The sequence below is a fragment of the Pseudochaenichthys georgianus genome, chromosome 18, assembly GCF_902827115.2.
Source record: "Pseudochaenichthys georgianus chromosome 18, fPseGeo1.2, whole genome shotgun sequence".
NCBI classification, from domain to species: Eukaryota; Metazoa; Chordata; class Actinopteri; order Perciformes; family Channichthyidae; genus Pseudochaenichthys; species Pseudochaenichthys georgianus.
The window spans coordinates 10,039,341-10,058,193 of NC_047520.1; the positions used below are offsets into that span (position 1 = coordinate 10,039,341).

Consider the following 18,853-nt stretch of genomic DNA (forward strand, 5'->3'; position numbering starts at 1 on the left):
TTCACACCTACCTGTTATAACACACATCAAAAGGATCTCGAACAATGGGAGGAGGGACTTAGCTCATTAACATAATTGTACCCAATCACATCAAAGGATCTTGCAATGGGAGGCGGGACTTAGCTCATTTGCATAAGTAGGGAGAGGTGTGAACTGTCACATCACCTGTCACTTTTTTGACGAAAGCGGCATCATTACTACTACTGGCATCATTTAGAAATGTGAATTTCGGTTCCGCTTTTCGATGCCTGAGGAAATGTTTCTCACCGCTCTCCGTAGCCTACTGTATGACTGCGGCGGGGCGGGAAATGTAGCGTTGTACCTACACTTCCTACAGCGTAACCTGAGACCAGGGCCGGCCTGTCGCACTGGCGTTATAGATGTTCGCCTAGGGCGCCAGATCTGTGGAGGCGCTGCGCTGACAGCTCTGGGAGGGAAAAAAAACGTTTTGACCTTTGGTGCTCATCCTAATTTTCGGACTTGATGTAACAACATTCATAATTAAGTAAATGTAACACCCTTTTCTTCCCGGTTACATTTTTCATTTGCCCTGTACGATGGGCGCTGTAAGTGATGAAAATGGGGGATGTTGGCTTAGTGCGAGTGAGCATGGGAGCGAGCGAAGGAGGGGGGGGGGTTCCTTTAAAAGTTGGAATGTTGCACTGTTGTAGCTTCAGTGGTTCTCAGGTTACAGTTACATAGCAGTGATTATAAACAGACTGATTAATGTGAATATTACTGTAAACTAACCTGTGTAAAAGTTTCTCGAATAAATGTAATTTTTTGGGTGGAAGAAGCATGTATCATTTTTTTACCCTTCCCCTCAAAAAATCGGAATTGAGAACCGTTAAGAACTGGAATCGAAAAGTAGAATCGGAATCGGAATCAGAATCGTGGAAATTCAAACGATATCCAACCCGACCAAGCACAGAGTCTTGAGGTACTGTCACGGTTTTAAGTTTGTGTGTCTGGTAGTGGGTGTTTTTCTGTTCTCCTTGTCATGTTTCCTCCCTGTGTATTGTCTGGTCTTTCTCCCCGTGTTTTTCTGTCTGTCGTTAGTTTCCCTGGTGTGTCTAATTTCCTGATTGTTTTCACCTGTCATCCCTTCTGTGTCTCCTGTGCTCATCAGCGTCAGCCCCGCCCCTGATTGTCCCCACCTGTGTCTTGTTATCCTGTGTTTAAATTCCCCTGTCTCCCAGTGTTCAGTGTCAGTTCGTTTTCGTCTCTTGTCATGTTCAGATCTATGTGCTATTGTCTCTTGCTATGGTCAGGTCTATGCTCTAGTGATGGCGAGATGAAGCCATATGAAGCTTTGAAGCTTTCCAGCCAATTGGTTCGCAAAAGGGTTCATCTCATGAGGCTTCATCATGGGCTTCATTTGAACACAAGCCCCCCCTGTTGGTCAAAGTGTGTAAAACAGGCAGATTGGACACCTCAACGGTGTGCTCTATCTCATACCGAGTTCACAATGAGTAAAGCCTTAGAATAACTCTAAACAACGAACATAAAATCATATTTTCATGTTAACAATATTTTATTTATTCCAGTTGAATGATTGTGATTGAAAAGCCTAAGGAGGCTGCTAAACATTGCAAAGAGGGATTTGTATTCCTTAACAATATTCATAAACTTAACCATGTTGTAGCCTGAGAAAGGCTAAACCATATCAAAGAATACATTTATTAACTACATTATCTCATTTAGCTGTAGCTTTTATAAACAACAAAAAATACGTATTGTTCAGTCGTCGAGGGACCCTGCGGTCATGAGTCAACTGCTTTCCAGCTGAGCCACAGCACACACACTACAGCTCCCTGAAAACACTGCAACATATTTATTCCTGTATTTATTGATGTTTTTGTTCCTACTTTTATTTATGCTTTTATTCATTGATACTTATGACATGTTCCGACCTCTATATAAGTGAGGGTCTGAGCTCTCTTAATTCCATCGTGTCACCGGGCCCGGGTACAGGAGGGGTTATATTGTTATTATATATCCATGGGTATTATGAGCGTTGTGGTTCAACGGTTCAACCGATCTGAATCGCTTCCTGAAGCAGTCACGTGGTATCGACAGGCAGCGAGGCTTCGTTTGTCATCGATGACGTCACTGACCCAAAACGATACAAGCCTCGAAACATGCTTCACAAAAAGCTTCGGGGATTACTCGACACACGCTCCGAAGCCTCTGCGCAATACGTAACATCACTACTATGCTCCTTATGCTCTTGAAAAGTTTGATTCCTCACTACGTGAGCGCTTTCATTTTTTTGTTCTCTATTTTTGTCATCTCGGCTAGAGATTTGATAGTTACCTTTTTTTGTTGTTCAATGCTGTATTTGGAAAGTATCTTACAAATACTTTACCTCTGTCTCCCGGGTCCTGCAATTGGGTCCTACATCCTAAGTGTCTGAGTTCGTAACAGGTACTCCTTGGTTGACTGGGGCTGATGGGGAACGGCAGTCACTGATGGTCACAAAGTGTTTCGGTTCGAAAAGGTAGCACGATGCAATGCTGACCTTTTCTTTAAAAGCCAACTCTTTCTTAAAATAAAGATAAGATAAGATGGAAAAAAGTGAGATTCTTCACATGTAGTTTATTATACATGATGATGAACATTTATACATGAACACATTTGATGATTGTCTCATTGTAGGTCAGCTTTTCCTTGAAAGAAATTCTAGTCTGGGTGGTGTTTTGTCAGGTGGCGGAAGTACCAATCTCTATCAAACAGAACCTAAACATCACACAGATATATATATTTCAGAAAAAAAGTTCCAAATAAAGGGGCAGACATTGTTGCAACAATAGTTACAGCTGTGCAAAAATATTTTCTTTTTCATTTTAGACTCAATTCGTATAGCAATCGTGGTGAGGATCAAGGGTGGGACAGCCGAGAAAACTGCACCATGAACTGGTCACCATGAGCAAAGAGAATCCATATGCAATAAGTTCTCGTACTCATAGCATAGGACTAAGATAACGTTTTGAGGAACATAACCAAGTGGTACAATTATGTCCGAAAGGGCTGAAAAACGTTTGCGTGGGGAAATTATCTGTCCTCAACATTTCATGTGCCAAAACAGCAGACAGGAAGCGGTATGATCCTTTGCCGCTGTTACTGTACCATTGTGTTTACCACAATGTAACCAAACTTGAATGGCAAAGTTTACTTTCACCTTTCATTCCCACACTTAGATGTCTCTGTATCTTCCACAGACATAATCCTACAAAAACCTGTTTCTTGGAGCAGTTTCCTGTTGTGATGATCTAAATCGTTCAAATTGGCACCATCCCATAAACCTCGAGCACTTCCATTCACACCCAATTATTTCTGTTATAGCTGGGGATTTCTATAACCCCAAGCCCTTTGTTTTCTGGGAGCATTTAAGGTTTCAAATATTTGCATGGGAAAATTACCTGACCTCCACCACTCGAGTGAGAATATGTCAGCCACAAGACAAAACAGGAAGTGTGTTGATCTTCTGCAGTATTTAGTTCAGATTTAGCATTCAGAGTTCTTTACCACAATGTGCCAGCATGACTTGAGTGGTCAATTACACTTCCACTTTCGTTTTCAAACTTTGGTTCCCTCTAGATGAAGTTGTCCAGGTCTTGGAAATATGCTTGTATTTTTGGTAAACAAAACCTAAAACGTGTAATGTAATGAAACATTTAGAACGACAATAGCAATGACTTTTATAAACAAGTGAATCTCTTCCCAGTTCCCTCTTACACAGTAAGCCACACTATTCTGCAGGACACTCAGATGTTGTTCTGTTGGCAGATCACCGTGGTATACGATGCTGCACGGCATACCAACTGTAAGAGAGGAGCTTATTACAATTTATTTTGTGTAGGCCTTTGTGTTTAAAACAGGACTTCAATAGTTGCATTCAGACTGAGAGCCACGGGAATTTTAGCTTTCAAGCAAATTTCAATAATGAACCTTTTCATTGTCCTTAAAGGCCAACTGTATTCTAGCAACCGTACAACGTGAGCTGTTAGCTCGCCAGCAACCATGAATGTGTGTGTAATGTAATGTCTAGTGTGTGTGTATTGTAATGTGTAATGTGTGTTAATCATGTATGACGTTAGCCCTTTTAGTTTAGCCTGTTAGCACGCCAGCATTTGATTATTAGCACTAAATAAATCAGCCTACATCTGAAGCAGATAATAATTTGCAGGTAAAATGTGGACCTGATGGTGGTGTTGAATAAAAACTTGAGGTCAAAACATATGATCACCAAAGTGGTGAACCGATCATCTATCACGCTGACATTGCTGCTCAGTGAGCTGCTAATCCTAACCTAACACTTTTTTCATTTATATTGAAACAATTTTCTCTCCTTACAAACGCATCTCGTTGTCCCATTATGAGCAATTCTTCCTCATTGGGCTCAGCACATTACACATGTGCATATACAGTACAAATGTTCAGAGTTACGTTTATTGTTTAGAAAAATGTATATATTGGTGGGAAAAGGTTTGAATTGTGTAACTGTGTGTGATAATTGTGTGATAATTGCATGATGCATGATGTTTGCTGTAGAGGATAGGAACAGTTTTCTCTGTGACTTCAAATGTATTCATATATATATACGTAGGAGAATATTTTTATAAAAATACATATTCCACTGCACAACAATCCAATTGTTGTGCTACAAAAATACTTTCATATCAAATTATAATAATAAAAACTATGAAAGGCAGCCACAGAATGATTTAATGGCAGTGGGAATAGGACTAAGTAAAGCTATCAGTACCATGATGAAATAAAACTGCATTCAGAAGTTGCAAGTAAGAAGTATTAAAAGTCAAATATATTTTTCACATTCTTTTTTTACCTTTGCATCAGTACTCATGTGTTATACTGTAAATATCTAATGTATCCACATATTGCTGGTGTAAAACCCTTCAAGAAATTGTTCAACATTGAGAAAAACTATTTGCTGAAATGTAATGAGCCAGGCTAGTTATCCCACCCACCCCCAGTATGCTAAGCTAGGCTAAACCTGAGCTCAGTCGCTTTGCTTAATAGAAAAAGTTTAATATTTTTGAAAATACAAGGATTTTACATTCTTTCAGTGTTAGAGATGTTCAGATATATATCAATCTCATGTCTGTGTGTCAAATACAGAGCTGGAGTGAGGATGTGGTTAGCCTAGCTTAGCATGAAGACTAGAAGGAGTGGAAATAGCTAGCCTGACTTTGTCCAGAGTTAAAAAATACTCCTACCTACTTAACATCTTGTATCTTAGACGGACATGCTAAGAAGAAAACTGCTGGGTTTAAGTTCCATAATGTGCTGGAATGATCTGTTCAGCAGCAGATCTCTATGGACAGTGTGCAGACAGAAATAACTGAGTTATACTCTATTCTTTGCCAGAAAATGTTTCAAGCTAGTAACTTTACCACTAAAACGACAAATCAATTTTTTTTAAAATTCGATGTCTAGAAGGATTAAACATGCCACTGTTAGCGTTAGCATCCCCTTCTTTTCAGTCTTTATTCTAAGCTAGGCTAACCATTTCCTGACTCCGGCTCCATACTCCACACATAAACATAAGATTGATATTAATCTTATCGTGACTCTCTGAATAAAATAGGCATATTTCTCTAAGGCACAGACGTGATAGCTACATTCTCTGTTAACTCTCGGACAGAAAGCAAATAGGAGTATTTCCTAAAATGTTGAATAATTACTTTAAAGGGGAGAAAAATAACATGAAAGAAAACACAGACTCAGCACTTGTCTTTACTTAAAATACAACAAATGGAGAAGTTTGTTCATGTTCCCCCTTCTGAAGGTTCAAAGCATTACCAATCAAGCCATGATATAGCAATCACTACAAATCAAGCACAGAGATTTGCATCATTGGGTGCATATTAAAATAAAATCTTTGAAGCCTACACATTTCTATCATGACACTGGCTAGTTTAAACTCTAGCAGTGCTTGTTTATAATTTGCATTGAACAACATTAGTAACTAGTAACTACAGGTTAATGTAGTGGAGTAAAAAGGACAATATTTCCTATGAAATGTAAAAGTATAAGGTCTCACAAAATGGAATTACTCACAAAAAGTACTTCCAAACTAGTATACAAAATGTGCATGGTTACCTTTTTTTCTTATCTCTTGTCTTTTATCTCTCGCTTAACCAACCCAAACCTGCATTACTTCCCACAACACGGCCATTTGAACCATTGATTGTGTTATTCTGTTGTTAAAATAAATTCTTATTTTCAATGCCACTGTATTGATGTACAAACTGCTCTACATGTCTATTATTGCCAAAGACAACTAAAGTGCATGCTGCTTTACCCACTAACTCAATGGCTTGTACAATAAGTCATAATACATACATTAATATAACACGTAACCCTATAGTACTTATAGGGCTTGCAGCACAATGTGTTAGCATTTTATTAACTTGTATACAAAGTATACAAGTATCACATGCTATGAGTAACCAAAATTACTTCCAATAATTTAATTCAGCATCACATTCAACCAATGATGATATCACTTTTTACTTTTGTTTGTGTGCTATAGGCATTACTTTTCAAAGTAAGCTCATGTTGTGAATTAAAACGTTTGTTGCATTTTCTTAAATTTTCATAGGCTAATAGACAAACATGGAAGTTTAGCAGTAATGACATTTGGCACTTCTTCGAGCTTCCCTCACACAATGCATCCACATCCAGTGTAGAAATATTATGCATACAATCCAGTGCATTAACTGAACATATAGTATGTTCAGTTATTTATGTTCAGTTTACTATATTATAAGTAAGCATAGGCATCCAGCACTCTGGAAAACTGGAAACTCATCTGAGACTAACAAGGCTGAAGATACTTTCCCTGATTAATGGGATTTTGAGGCGCTACTGGGTTCTATAACCAACATGTTAACCCTTTTTAGCTAACCTTAATTTCCTTATAATCAAATACATCCTCTTTGTTACGATCCATGACACTTACATGCTGGTGTTGTGTGTCTATGCTAGCTGTACGTTAGCATAAACCCTTTATAAATGGTACATTGGTTAATTAGACAGAAGTACGCAGTTTTTCTTGTTGTTACTTTGGTTATGGGTAATACATTTATTTAGTTATGCTTTATTAAGCAGTACTAAAACGAGTTTACAAAGCTTTTGGATTATGAGGTTGTGAAAAATCTTTAGGGATCCTCTAACCATTCAAATGACAGCACAAATAGTTTGTTCAAATGCCAAAGTACAACCATTTTCTGGTGAGGACGTCTATTGACCATGTGTATCATGCATGACCTGTCTGTCAGAGCGTGACAGCTGTAGCAATTACGTTGTTGCTATACAGTTTTAAAAACCTGGATATGTGGCGTTTGTTTCCCATTTCCTATCTATACTGCTAGTTTCTTTAAACCAATATATCTTGATATAGGTCCTTTAACCTTTCAGAAGTAGTTATTCTTTTAACCTAAACCACAATATACCAAACCTTAACAGTGGTGGCAGATGAGGACACATTAAAGATATCTGCAGATCTAGGCCACTGCCTTCAAAATGGCTAGGTAACACACTAATGTACCCAAAATCTGTACATGTGGAAAAGAAACAACAACCAAAGCCCAGAAGATATGTGGCCAAGCGTTAAAGAGCAATTTAAAAAAACATAAAATGCGGTGTACTCCAAATGGGGTTTTCACAATCTTGTAACCAAAATGTTGTCCATATTACTGACCCATAAAGCATTTTATACTATTGACCATTATTAAACTATAAGTTAGAATGTATAGACCCTTAATTAAAAAAAGACAAAAAATGGTATTAAAGAGGTTAATCCAAGACCTCGGTTGGCCTGTGTTAGCTAAATTGAAGGAAAGTGTTAGGCTGATAGTGATTTTTTCTTTTTAGTTTGCAGTATGAAGAAGAGTTTTAATCACAGAATTTCATGAAAACCACATTTGTTGGATTTATCTCAATCGGTAGAACTCAATGGCAGAAACGTGTTTTAATATGTGAATGCTTCAGGTTTTACACCTCGGAAGTTCGTAGGAGTCTCTTCACCTTTGGCTCTGATGTTAAATAGTGTTATATAGGAATGTACATTTAGGACTTACAGATGTAATGACCAATTTGGAACATTAACATGCAATGAAACAAACAAATGTACAGCTTCTGCCAAATCATTTGCATGCCATTGTCAAATTGTTTGGAAGTCATAATAAAAGCATCCCAAAGATGCTTTTTTTCACATGTGATGATGACTGAGTCAACTTTATAGAATAACTGTAGCTTACATTAGAGCTATAGAAACGTTCCTCTTTGTTTTTTTAGGAGCACAGTAGCAAAACAGTTTGTAGAATTCAAATAAAAAAAATGACAAAACTCAAATTGGCAGCACAAATTGATTGAAACTGACCAGGCCAATTTATTGACGTTGCCATGACCCTAGCAACTTGAAGGGTAAAAAAATGGTTTGTTTGTACACAAAAATACTTCAAGCAATACAATTCAAACTTTAAGGCCTCAGTATGCTTTAAAGAAACATATGTTCTAAGTGTCTAGAAGCCCGGGGATCACGGGGAATGTAAAACGTTATCTTTACGATTACTAAAAAGAGAGGCCATGATGGCAGACTTTATAGTGGTCATTTATAACAGGTATAAAAATGTTCCTCCTACATCCTACTTCCTTTGAAGCATACTAAGGCCTTTAGATAGAAGAAAGTTTTTACATGAGTTTGTTGACTTGTAGCTGGGGAAGAAAGCCTACAAAAATGCCCCCTACCCCCCCTTTGAAGCATATAATATCAGGACTCAAGAACGCATAGCATGCTGAAATGGTGCTAAAAGTGAAGTGGTGGTAGAGCACATGAAGTGAACATTGAAAATAGAATGTTTTATTTTTTTGAAAAGGTAAGGTGATCAGTGATGTGTTGACAGGTTCTCAGGCGGCTTATTACCTACAAATGAGGCTTCATAAGCTTTTTGGCCATTTAAGTGTTAACATTAAGTCTTCATTCTCACAAACTCCAGTGGCTATCCAGCAAAACGTACCGTATTTACATGTATTACATATTATTATGACAAGACAACAACAAATAAATGTATGAGTATATTTATAATAATCTGTCAAAGGATAATCCTACTTGCTATGTTAGGGTTATGTGGAATTTAACAGAGGGTGTATTTGATTGTGGGGAAAACATCTAGCTAATTCTACAGAGTTTCAAAGATTACACAGCTGGTTAACTATACTAAGGGTATGAGATGTGTGTATGTTTGTGTGTTGGGGATGGAGAAGGGCTGCATATGTACATTTCTTCATCACTGCATAAAGGCTTTTCAAATCTTTATCTTCCTAGACATCTTCATACAGAAGCACACAAGGCAGTAGAGGACATGGGTTAAGATGATTGTTATTTCCTTAAAATTAAAAGAAAGATGAACACGCTTTGATTTTGTGTGACAACAAAATGAATGGAACCTACCAAACTGATTTCTCATGATTATTTTTAGTTGGGGCTGACAACTTGCCAACAAGAAACCTGAGTATTAGGGTCTTGTAGACAAGTGAGGATTACATGGATTTACTTAAAAACTGTTTTGGTTCAAATGGACCTGAGCCTGGAAGTCACAAACTGGATTTACCAATCAATTCACCTTCACCTAATATCATGATGGTGAGTAGTCACTTTGGGTTAAGAGAGAGTTACTACCTTAAGTAAAGATCTCGTCTTGGTGTGTGATGTGATGAAATGATATCAACAGACAAACTGTTGTGTGCCAACTATTATGTGATAACTGACGGACTAACCCTAACCCGGACTGTCATAGTTGAGGCAAATCTCTACTTTCCAACCCTGAATGAATGGCGAAGATCAAAAGGAATGAGATTGCCGATCCAAGCAGCAAGGGTTTTCGAATCAGTTGACCCGGTTCACCCTGCCTCAAGGACACCTTTCTTTTAGAGGGTATTCGGACATGTTCAATTGGGTGGAGACACCAGGTCAGACAAAGGTCATTCTGATTGGAATACAAAGGTTATCACATAAGGGAATACCTTGGAATCCCACAGGATTCCCCAGTGGATGTGGCTAATGGAAGGTATAATTGGACTACCATGCTTAGACTGGAACCAGGATGAATAAATGGAAATGATCAGCTCACACACACTAAACTGAAAACTAACTGGTTCCTACCACTGGGAAACCATCTCTAGCATTTTAAATGAAACTAGTCTAATTGTCTATTCAAAAGGGAATGCTATACATAATTTACGAATGTTATAGGGAAATATTTGAGTAATTTTCATTTTTTAGGGAAATCCAGAATATGAGCTACCAAATCAGAATGTTAGCAAAGGGGTTTTGTCTTAAAGTAGGGCCTTTTTTGGCATCAATATCAATATCATATCCGAATCAGAATCATGAGAACGCAGTTTGGGTTAAGACCAAATAAGGTGATCACAAATTAACAGAGATTTTTAGAAATAAATTACAAAAAATAGTTTGTGATCACGTGAAAACAATAATTACACCCATGGTCTTCTATCCTTCTATATCCTCACTTCACTCCTGGCAGCAAATTATAGGGCATCTGTATAGATGAGTGGTGACTTTCTTTGGTTACAAACATTACAGTAAAAATATATTATCCCTCCTATTTTGCTATGCTCCCTGGAAAATGTCGAAGATTATGGCCACTAACCTTTGCTAAAATATTCATCTTTAATGGATTTTTCCTTTCTTTCCATACTTGTTGACGATTTGACTCATTATTGGTCTTAGAAAAAGGCCCAGTCATTCTTACACCTATAAAATTGCATACCAGAAGAAGAAAGGGGTCGAAGTCAAGAAAATAGTTGGTCAAGGCAACAGGGAGGTAAAATAGTTGTATACAAACTGAGATGTTTTCCCAACAAGATTCTTCTCTCTGGCTCAGATTAATGGTCGGGTGTCCCACCCTCTAAATGGGCATTTAAAGGGAGATTTAGAGAGTGTAACAAGTGTGTGTTTTCTGCGCTATGGATGCTTGATGTCATTTTAATGCCAAAGGGGCAATTAAGAAAATGTAAAAAAAATGTGTTAAAACATTTAAGGCCTGTTAAGATGCCTTTATAAAGTTTAAAATGTAGTGGCTAATGGACCTCCAACAAGTTCATTATTTTCTCTATGGCGACACACTGGTATTGTGCTTATGGCCACTCACCAACAAAACAAGTCTACAGCAATGCTAGCAGCTTTGCAAGGCTGCACAGGCACAGCGATGGTTTGAGCTAAATGCTAATGTTAGCATGCTAATATGCTCCCAATGACAGTTAACATGATCATTTTTAGCAGGTATAATATATAACATGTATCCCATTTCAGTGAGGCATGTTATCATGCTAATTTAGCATTTGCTAATAAATAAAAAATAAGTGCTGAGGCTGATGGGAATGTAATTAGTTTTGTAGGTATTTGAGTTTTAAACAAAATGAAAAGGGTGATCTGATTTCATCTGCCAGATGAAAAGTCATTCAAAGTTATTACAATATATCCCGAGGAGACATGCATGTGTGTAATAAAAGTTGGACTAAATTGTCGGCCAATCTGTGTGAAATGCTGAAATATTTCACTGCATAAGTAAAAACCGTATGCCTACTGGTGCCGTTATGAAAAGTCAAGGGATTATAGAATTTGTTAACTCTACCACATTTCAGGGCGATTCATCTAGCAGGCTTATTTGTCAAGATACTTCTGTCTGTAAAAAAGTGATTGACCAACATACAAACCAACATAGCCATGCAGTTAGCATTTCAATAGACACGTGCCAATTGTTCAGAAATGAGTACTGTCCTTGGCCATGGTATAAACCACAATATTCTGTCTAGACAATAAACTAGAGATTAGTGTGCTCTAACATGTTTGAAGTTGTCCTAACTCTGGTCTTACTCTATAGTCACAGACGAGAGTATTTTTCAAAAGGCGTTTGCCAGCTAAAGATGGTTAAAACATCAGTAGATTCCTGTTAATTCAAACAGTTGTTTCCGTTCTCCTCCTCCCTGCATTAGCTGAAGCCAGTAGTAAACTGCACAGTAGTCTGTTAAAAAATGTCAAGCATTAGCATTTTGTTTGGCATTATGCTGGCAAACTACAAAAGTAAGCCTAAACTTCACTTACAGCTTCAGAAGTTATTAATTTCTGTTAAAATTTTATTGCAGCATTTAAGTGAAAATATTAAATTAGTAACATATATATACAGTAAAAGATTTTAAAACAATAAAAAAGACAAAAGCTAAGACATAAGCTTGAACATGACGAAGAATAAATTGGCAGCCGTTTTGTGACTGAGCACGTTCATTTAAAATGACAGGCTTTGTTTGTTGTTTCTGCAGAGATTTGTTGTTGTTGTTTACAAGGAATAGCCTACTAGTTGAAAGATGCACCCATCAACAAAAGAGTGATGGGATCTGTTAAATACCCCTATTTGATCCTGAACTATTCCTTTCATTCTAACGTAGACACAACCTGTCCGTAGTTTTAATAAAGTGCCTTCAGAGTTGTGCAGATTTAGTAACCCAACTCAGCTTGTGTACATATTTAAAGGTTAATATTTACAGAAAGAACAGAGATGAAAGGTTTGAGATGCCCTAAGGGTAATAGATTTTTTTTTCTTATAAAAGAATAGCATTTGCATGTTGACTGTTTTTAGGTTTCAGGGTACATCACTGCTACCGGTGTGAGAAAGCCTTCCCAAACTCATCACTCTTATTATACCTTCCCCAGTCATATGACATACAGAGGGTGGACAAATTAATAAAAAAACCCTGTAATCATAGTCAGGATAAACTAATAAAGTAATGATTCAACTCCATATTTAAATGTGAGGATTGAGTTTGTAGTGTTGTTGCTTTGGACTGCATCAGTTTCCAATCATTGGATTGTATACATTTAAGCAATGTGTTGGGCCAAAAACCCGCCCAATAATCATCTTTCAATTCAAATTATGTTTGACTACTCTTGGATGCCCTTTAAATTGGGTTGAATAAGAAAAAAAAGGTATTTATGCATTTTAAGGGGTTATTTGGACCCATGGAAACATCTACTGTTAATGTTTAAGCCCCTTCTCTTTTTTGGTCACAAAGTATTAACCACACCTCAAAACTATAAGGCCTTAAAAATTGTACCTACAAATATGAGGTTTTATCAACACCTCAAACAACAATTGAATATCATAGCCTTTACAAATGTATTTGTAACAGACTTATTGTATCTGATTACTTCATGTTATTTCATGCCCACCCTCTGTATATATTTAGGTATCGTCAAATGAAACTGCGCTACCAGTAAAAACTTTTGTTTTGTAGAGCCTACATTTTGTTTGCCTGGTTTCTACCTCCTCAATACAAAGGTTTTTTTTGTTTGTGTAATTGAGTTGTGTCCACTCCTTGTTGTTTTGCCCCTTGTCCTTATTCCTTTCTGGCTCCAACGTCTCCTACTCCTCTCCATCCACCTCCCGTAGCTAGATGACGTCTGACTCCACCACGCATTGCTCGGTGTACTCCTTCACCAGCTCCACGTTCAAGATGTTGCGGCAGAATTCCATCATGGGCTTCCAGAGTGGCGGGTCCAGGAACATCTGGCACATCACGTGACCCTTCAGAGTGGCAGTGTGGCGCTGCAGGTGGCACAGGAACTGCTGCCGGACATGATCCAGGTCCTTACCGAACATGTCAATGTTCAGGTAATACCTGTTTTAAAAGAAGTGTGGTCAATTGAGTGAAAATAATTTCTTGTTCTAAAATAACTGGAAATCTTAACCCTCCTGTCGTGTCTGTTTCTCCCCCCTCACTTTGGTGTTCCCGGGAAAATGTTACCGTTCTGTAACTTTAACTTCTCTTACATTGAAACAAGAACCATTCAAAATCACCACATTTTATTTAACACCATTTTAAGATGTAAACAATGTCTCAGACTTATAGTTTACATTAATGGGTGTGTACTATCTGATGAACAGTCTAGAGTTACCCATTCATTTCCTATGGTGGTCATTTTTGACTGGGAACACCATCATTGTTACAAAGTTGACTAAACCACTCAAAATTCAAAGAAAGTGGTGATCAGCAGCTTTATATGTTCAAATGCCGACTGTGGAGGATATCATAAGGCCTGGAGGCAATCAAATATAAAACACAATATTTATGATTGATGAAAGAAGTAATCGGTCCAATTTGATCCGAACACCACAGGAGGGTTAAAACAACTATAACAAATTAGCAACTTTGGCAACAATGGTATTATTGTAAGACAACATCATTGCATATTTTTCTGCACAGTAGTTGTCCCTGAATTTCAATAATTATATTAAGAAAGAAAGAAGAGTTACCAGTCATCTCCAATGGGCACCCTGAAAGGGAATGTACAGAGGCTGGCCACAGTAGGGTTGGCCACATCATCGACCATCCAGTCAATGTCCTTCTTCAGTACAATAGCCATGTTACTGGGTAGAAGCTTGAATGGCTGCCAATCTTGAATGATGGTGGCGTTAGGAAGGACCCCATGCATACGATCAGAGGTCAGATACAGCTGGCGGATGGCTGTATTGTTGAGACGCACTGGAGGAGGTTTGAAGGAGGTGGACAAAGAAGATTCAATATCTCCAAGGCCAAGATCAGACAGACGCAGCTTGAGTTCTTCAGCCCTGAAGCGCATCAGGAGAATACCCTATAGAGAAGAAAGCCAATGCAGGAGCTGACCATGGACTATATCGTATATATTTACATCAATAGTAAAACCAACTGACTTAAATTGAGGCTTATAAAGCACAGGCCAATACATAGAAAGGCTTGTTGCTTGTACCTGCTTGGTTATGAGGCGATATTTCTGGAAATCCTTGGGTCCGAGCTGATCGTCACGGGTCAAGCGGGTTACTTTGACATCAGGGAACTTGGATTTGACCAAATCAGAGCAAAAGCGCAGCAGAACCCCAGCCACACCCTTACCCCTTTCCTGAGGGGCGACACGTAGACCTTCCACCAGCATCGTCTCCCCATCGTCAATCACAACCACTGACTCCAGAGCAATCTGTTGAGTAGAAGAAGAACATGTTGGGAAGAACCCTTTGGATACTTTGCCTTCTGCCAGTGAAAGTTATCTAAAACACGTTCAATGTCATTGAGTCGGATAAGACGTAAACACAGAAAGAGGTCTCCCAAAATACTCAAAACTGGTTTAGCAGTGTAGCATAAAGTATCTACTATCAATTGAAAGTGCCACCAAAGACCTCAAAGTATAGTTTCTAGCCAAACAACATGTCAGCATCCGTGCTTGGCGTGTACAGGTTACGATTTAAATTTCAGTAATTATATAATAGTTCCTAACCCAAGTAACTCCCCTTTACTACGAGGTTTGTCTCGATTGCTGTCAAGTTAGAGGGGTTAATCATATTGGTGGGCTCTACTTTAGAGAGACTGGTCTGGGACATGTTAGCATGGCAGTTAGTCTCCAAATTAGGACAAAGGTGACTCCCAGTAATTCGCAATGGTTTCATTTGAATACTGTGTGTTCTTAGATAGTTGGAGAACGGAAAGTTCCCAGTAAGTTTCTGCTTATTAAACGCAGTTGCTGAGAAATGAAACCAACAAGGAATGGCCTTAATTATGACAAATGTAATTTTTGACTTTTTAATTTTAAAGAGCCTGTGACAGCATCCCAACAACTGTTGTGCAATGAAATATTGGGCTACTAGTAATCTCGAACCGTCAGTTTAAAAAAGAAAAAGCGATACCGTTTCGTTAAATATCAATAATTTCGAACATCGCGGGGAAATTCCTTCGACTCATTTTGAAGTTTTGGGGGAAGCCGGAAGTGACGTCAATGCGAGAACGCTTCGAGAGCCAAACACGGACAAAGTGTGTTGTCATGCGTAGAAATGGTGAATTACTGAGTTTAGGCACGTTAATAACGTTTTAATGAAGTTGACTACAGTATATTCATATTTGTCAGTGCTTTCATGTCAATTCGGTGAACATAAACATAAATGACCGTGGTGAAGATGATGATTACATTAGGATTAAAAATCGGTAGTGAGAGCTACTGAATTTCCTCCCGTAGGATGTGATATAAAAACAAATCGATTATTTTTGTAGTTGTAAACTCAAGTGGATGAAACTACATTTATTAGTGCTTTCATGTCAATTCGGCGGACATATGATACATTAAATGATCGTGAGGATGATGATTAAAAATCGTTTGTTTGTGCCGGTCTGCATTTCCTGATGAGAAAACAAACCGATGCTTTTTGTAGTTGTAGTACACCAACATGGATTAAACGTGTAGTTTTTGTACCACAATGTTGGGGAAATTAATGGATCAAATGCACGGATTATTATTATTATTATTATTCCCACTCCGATCGGGACACTAGGTCCACCGTTTCCCCGCAGCGAGGCTCCCCCGTTGACAGTTTACGTGGGCTGGGTGCAGTGGCGGACTGGCCATCGAGACGAATCCCGAAGGGTCGGTACCGAAGTGGGCCGGTCGGATAAGTCACTAGCACATCCCCCATAGGCGGCGCGTGAGGCTCAGGTTTGAGAAGGCTAAATAACTTCTTTTACCTGACGCTGCCCGCCTCCGGCGTCTATAGAAAAGAGATCAACTCAGTGTGCGGAGTTTAAATCTCTCAAGTCATATTACAGGATAAAGGAAATACAGTTTAAACTGCCATGCAGAGAAGACGCCGACGTGTCGCACATTTATCATTCATATTACATCATCAATCAGATCATCGATCATATCATATCATAATATATAATATATTTTCTTATCTGAGTCAGCTTCTCCAGCCGTATCTGGCCGTGCAACACTTACAGTGTCACATACTGTATGCAGAAGTATTATTTTAAGCAACACATTATGTTGACGAAACACTTGAGACAAATGTAATTAAAGTCAGATCCACTCGTGTCTTAGACGTGAACGCGCTCTCAGCTGGAGAGAGAAACCCTGGCTTGATTTACCGAGTTGATAACCAGCGTCGTAGGACCGCTTAGCGAGATCTCGTTTGTTAGTTTGTTGTTGTTAGTTTGTTTGTTACTCAAACATATCCAGGGTCTGTTGAACTGGCTTCGTAGTACAGGGCACAGGTGGCTAGCAGCGCTAAGGTCAAAGACACAGACATTATACATTATATTTGTATTTTACCAGGATGCAGTGACACAAATATTTACATAGTTACATTTACTATCTACAGCACCCGCCGCCCCTGACATCCCCCACTCCCCCCGTTGACAATTTACTAGCGGTACCGAAGTGGGCCGGTCGAGAGTCCCGGGATGATTTTTAGTCCCATTCCACCACTGGCTACATGATCATATGATCGCCCATATTGACGCACCGCATTCCTAAACTTCTAACAGATACAACATAAACCAATCCTTCAGCCTCATATGAGCTCTCAGATACGTTCAAAATTAAACTGTCATCGCTGTCTGAGCTTGCTGCTGTGTGCACCATCGTGCGTTTACATGCAGATGCTGGGATCCTGAACGGTGCAGCTGGAGCGCTGTGCTCGCAATGACGTCACACATCATTTGGCGGGACTTGAAGAATCCCCGAGAAGATCCAGAAAATTGTCAACATTGAAGGGCAGATTAATGGTTATCAAAGTACAAATATCCAAAATCAGTTCAGTAACGGTTTTCAAGGGGACAATATTTACTCAAATTGATGGGTTTGGATGATGGGGAAAACTCGTGTCACAGGCTCTTTAAGTCATGAAACTCTTACTTTTCACAGAGAAATGTCTTGGGTAAGAAAACTATTTTCCGACTTCTGTAATTCAAGAATTCAGCTTTTTCTACATCCATAAGTTGTTATATTACTTATGATCAAATATTTGTATTGAACTTACCACTTTTCCCTGTTTGCGGGCCAATATGACGGTGCGGTTGGTCTCCTGCAGCCAGTCGGTGTATCTTGTGGGCAGGTAGTCGAGGCCTCCATAGATACCCTGGCTCATGCCCATGATCTCATCAAAGTCCTCTTCAGTGGCAACAGAAAACTGAAGGCCTGCCTGGGACAGGGCCTCTGGGAGCTGGAGCATGGTCAGGCTGGTGTCAATCTTCATCTTGAAATAACTGATGAGATACAAAGTGGGGGAGAGGTTATTATGGATTGTAGTTATTTTCTTAAACAAGGATTTGGAAGAGCCCAAGAGCTGTCCTAACCCTGGTGGAACATTCTGGGTGGGGCTAAACAAGCTTCTTCAAAATGTGCCTGCTTGGATAACAGGTGTTTGTGTCAAATCAACACCAAATGAGACTCTTGCTCAATCATAACACATTCAGTAATGTTTCTGCCACTTTAAATAGATTTAATGGAAAGAATAATCACATTAGTAACTCCCGGCACAAATGCTTTACGTGTTATGGCTTGCACAGGGTAAGTGAAACATACTGTAAGCAGCCTGTGAAAGCAGAGTAATAGCAGTGGTAAAACACAGACAGACAACATCTATACACATTTATTTTTTCACTTATTACATAATATAGGAATCCAATACAGTGGAAAAATAAATAGGAATTAAATTGATGAGATTGGTGTAGGAATTCACAACTAAAAGCAAAACAATGCCAGTGAAAAACCTTTCATTTTCATTCAATTGCCAAAAGAGTGAACCAAACACAAATGACTGCCAGGAATGATAATGGCCAGTAACTGAATGAGATTGAGCAACAGATGAGTAGAAAGCAGAATAAAGATTTATACAGGAACACATGAATGGATGGATCAGAAGGATAGAGAAATGCAAGAAATAGGGAAATAAATTACAGATGAAAGGCAGAAACAGATCAATCACAACAGACACAGGAAGTGTAA

General features: G+C 38.7%; 1 protein-coding gene across 4 annotated transcripts in view; it reads right to left on the reverse strand.

Moving 5' to 3' along the window:
• Positions 1-5,742: 5,742 nt before the first annotated feature.
• The window catches only part of nat16 (N-acetyltransferase 16), a 44,866-nt gene continuing 31,755 nt past the window's right edge, over positions 5,743-18,853 (reverse strand). For all 4 annotated transcript variants that reach the window (XM_034106431.2, XM_034106432.2, XM_034106433.2 and 1 more), the window contains 4 exons: positions 17,886-18,111; positions 14,834-15,058; positions 14,361-14,698; positions 5,743-13,725 (listed from right to left, as the gene is read on the reverse strand). In XM_034106431.2, coding sequence (XP_033962322.1) covers positions 13,497-13,725; positions 14,361-14,698; positions 14,834-15,058; positions 17,886-18,111 — 1,018 coding nt within the window. In that variant the 3' untranslated portion in view covers positions 5,743-13,496. The remainder of the gene's footprint in view (positions 13,726-14,360; positions 14,699-14,833; positions 15,059-17,885; positions 18,112-18,853) is intronic.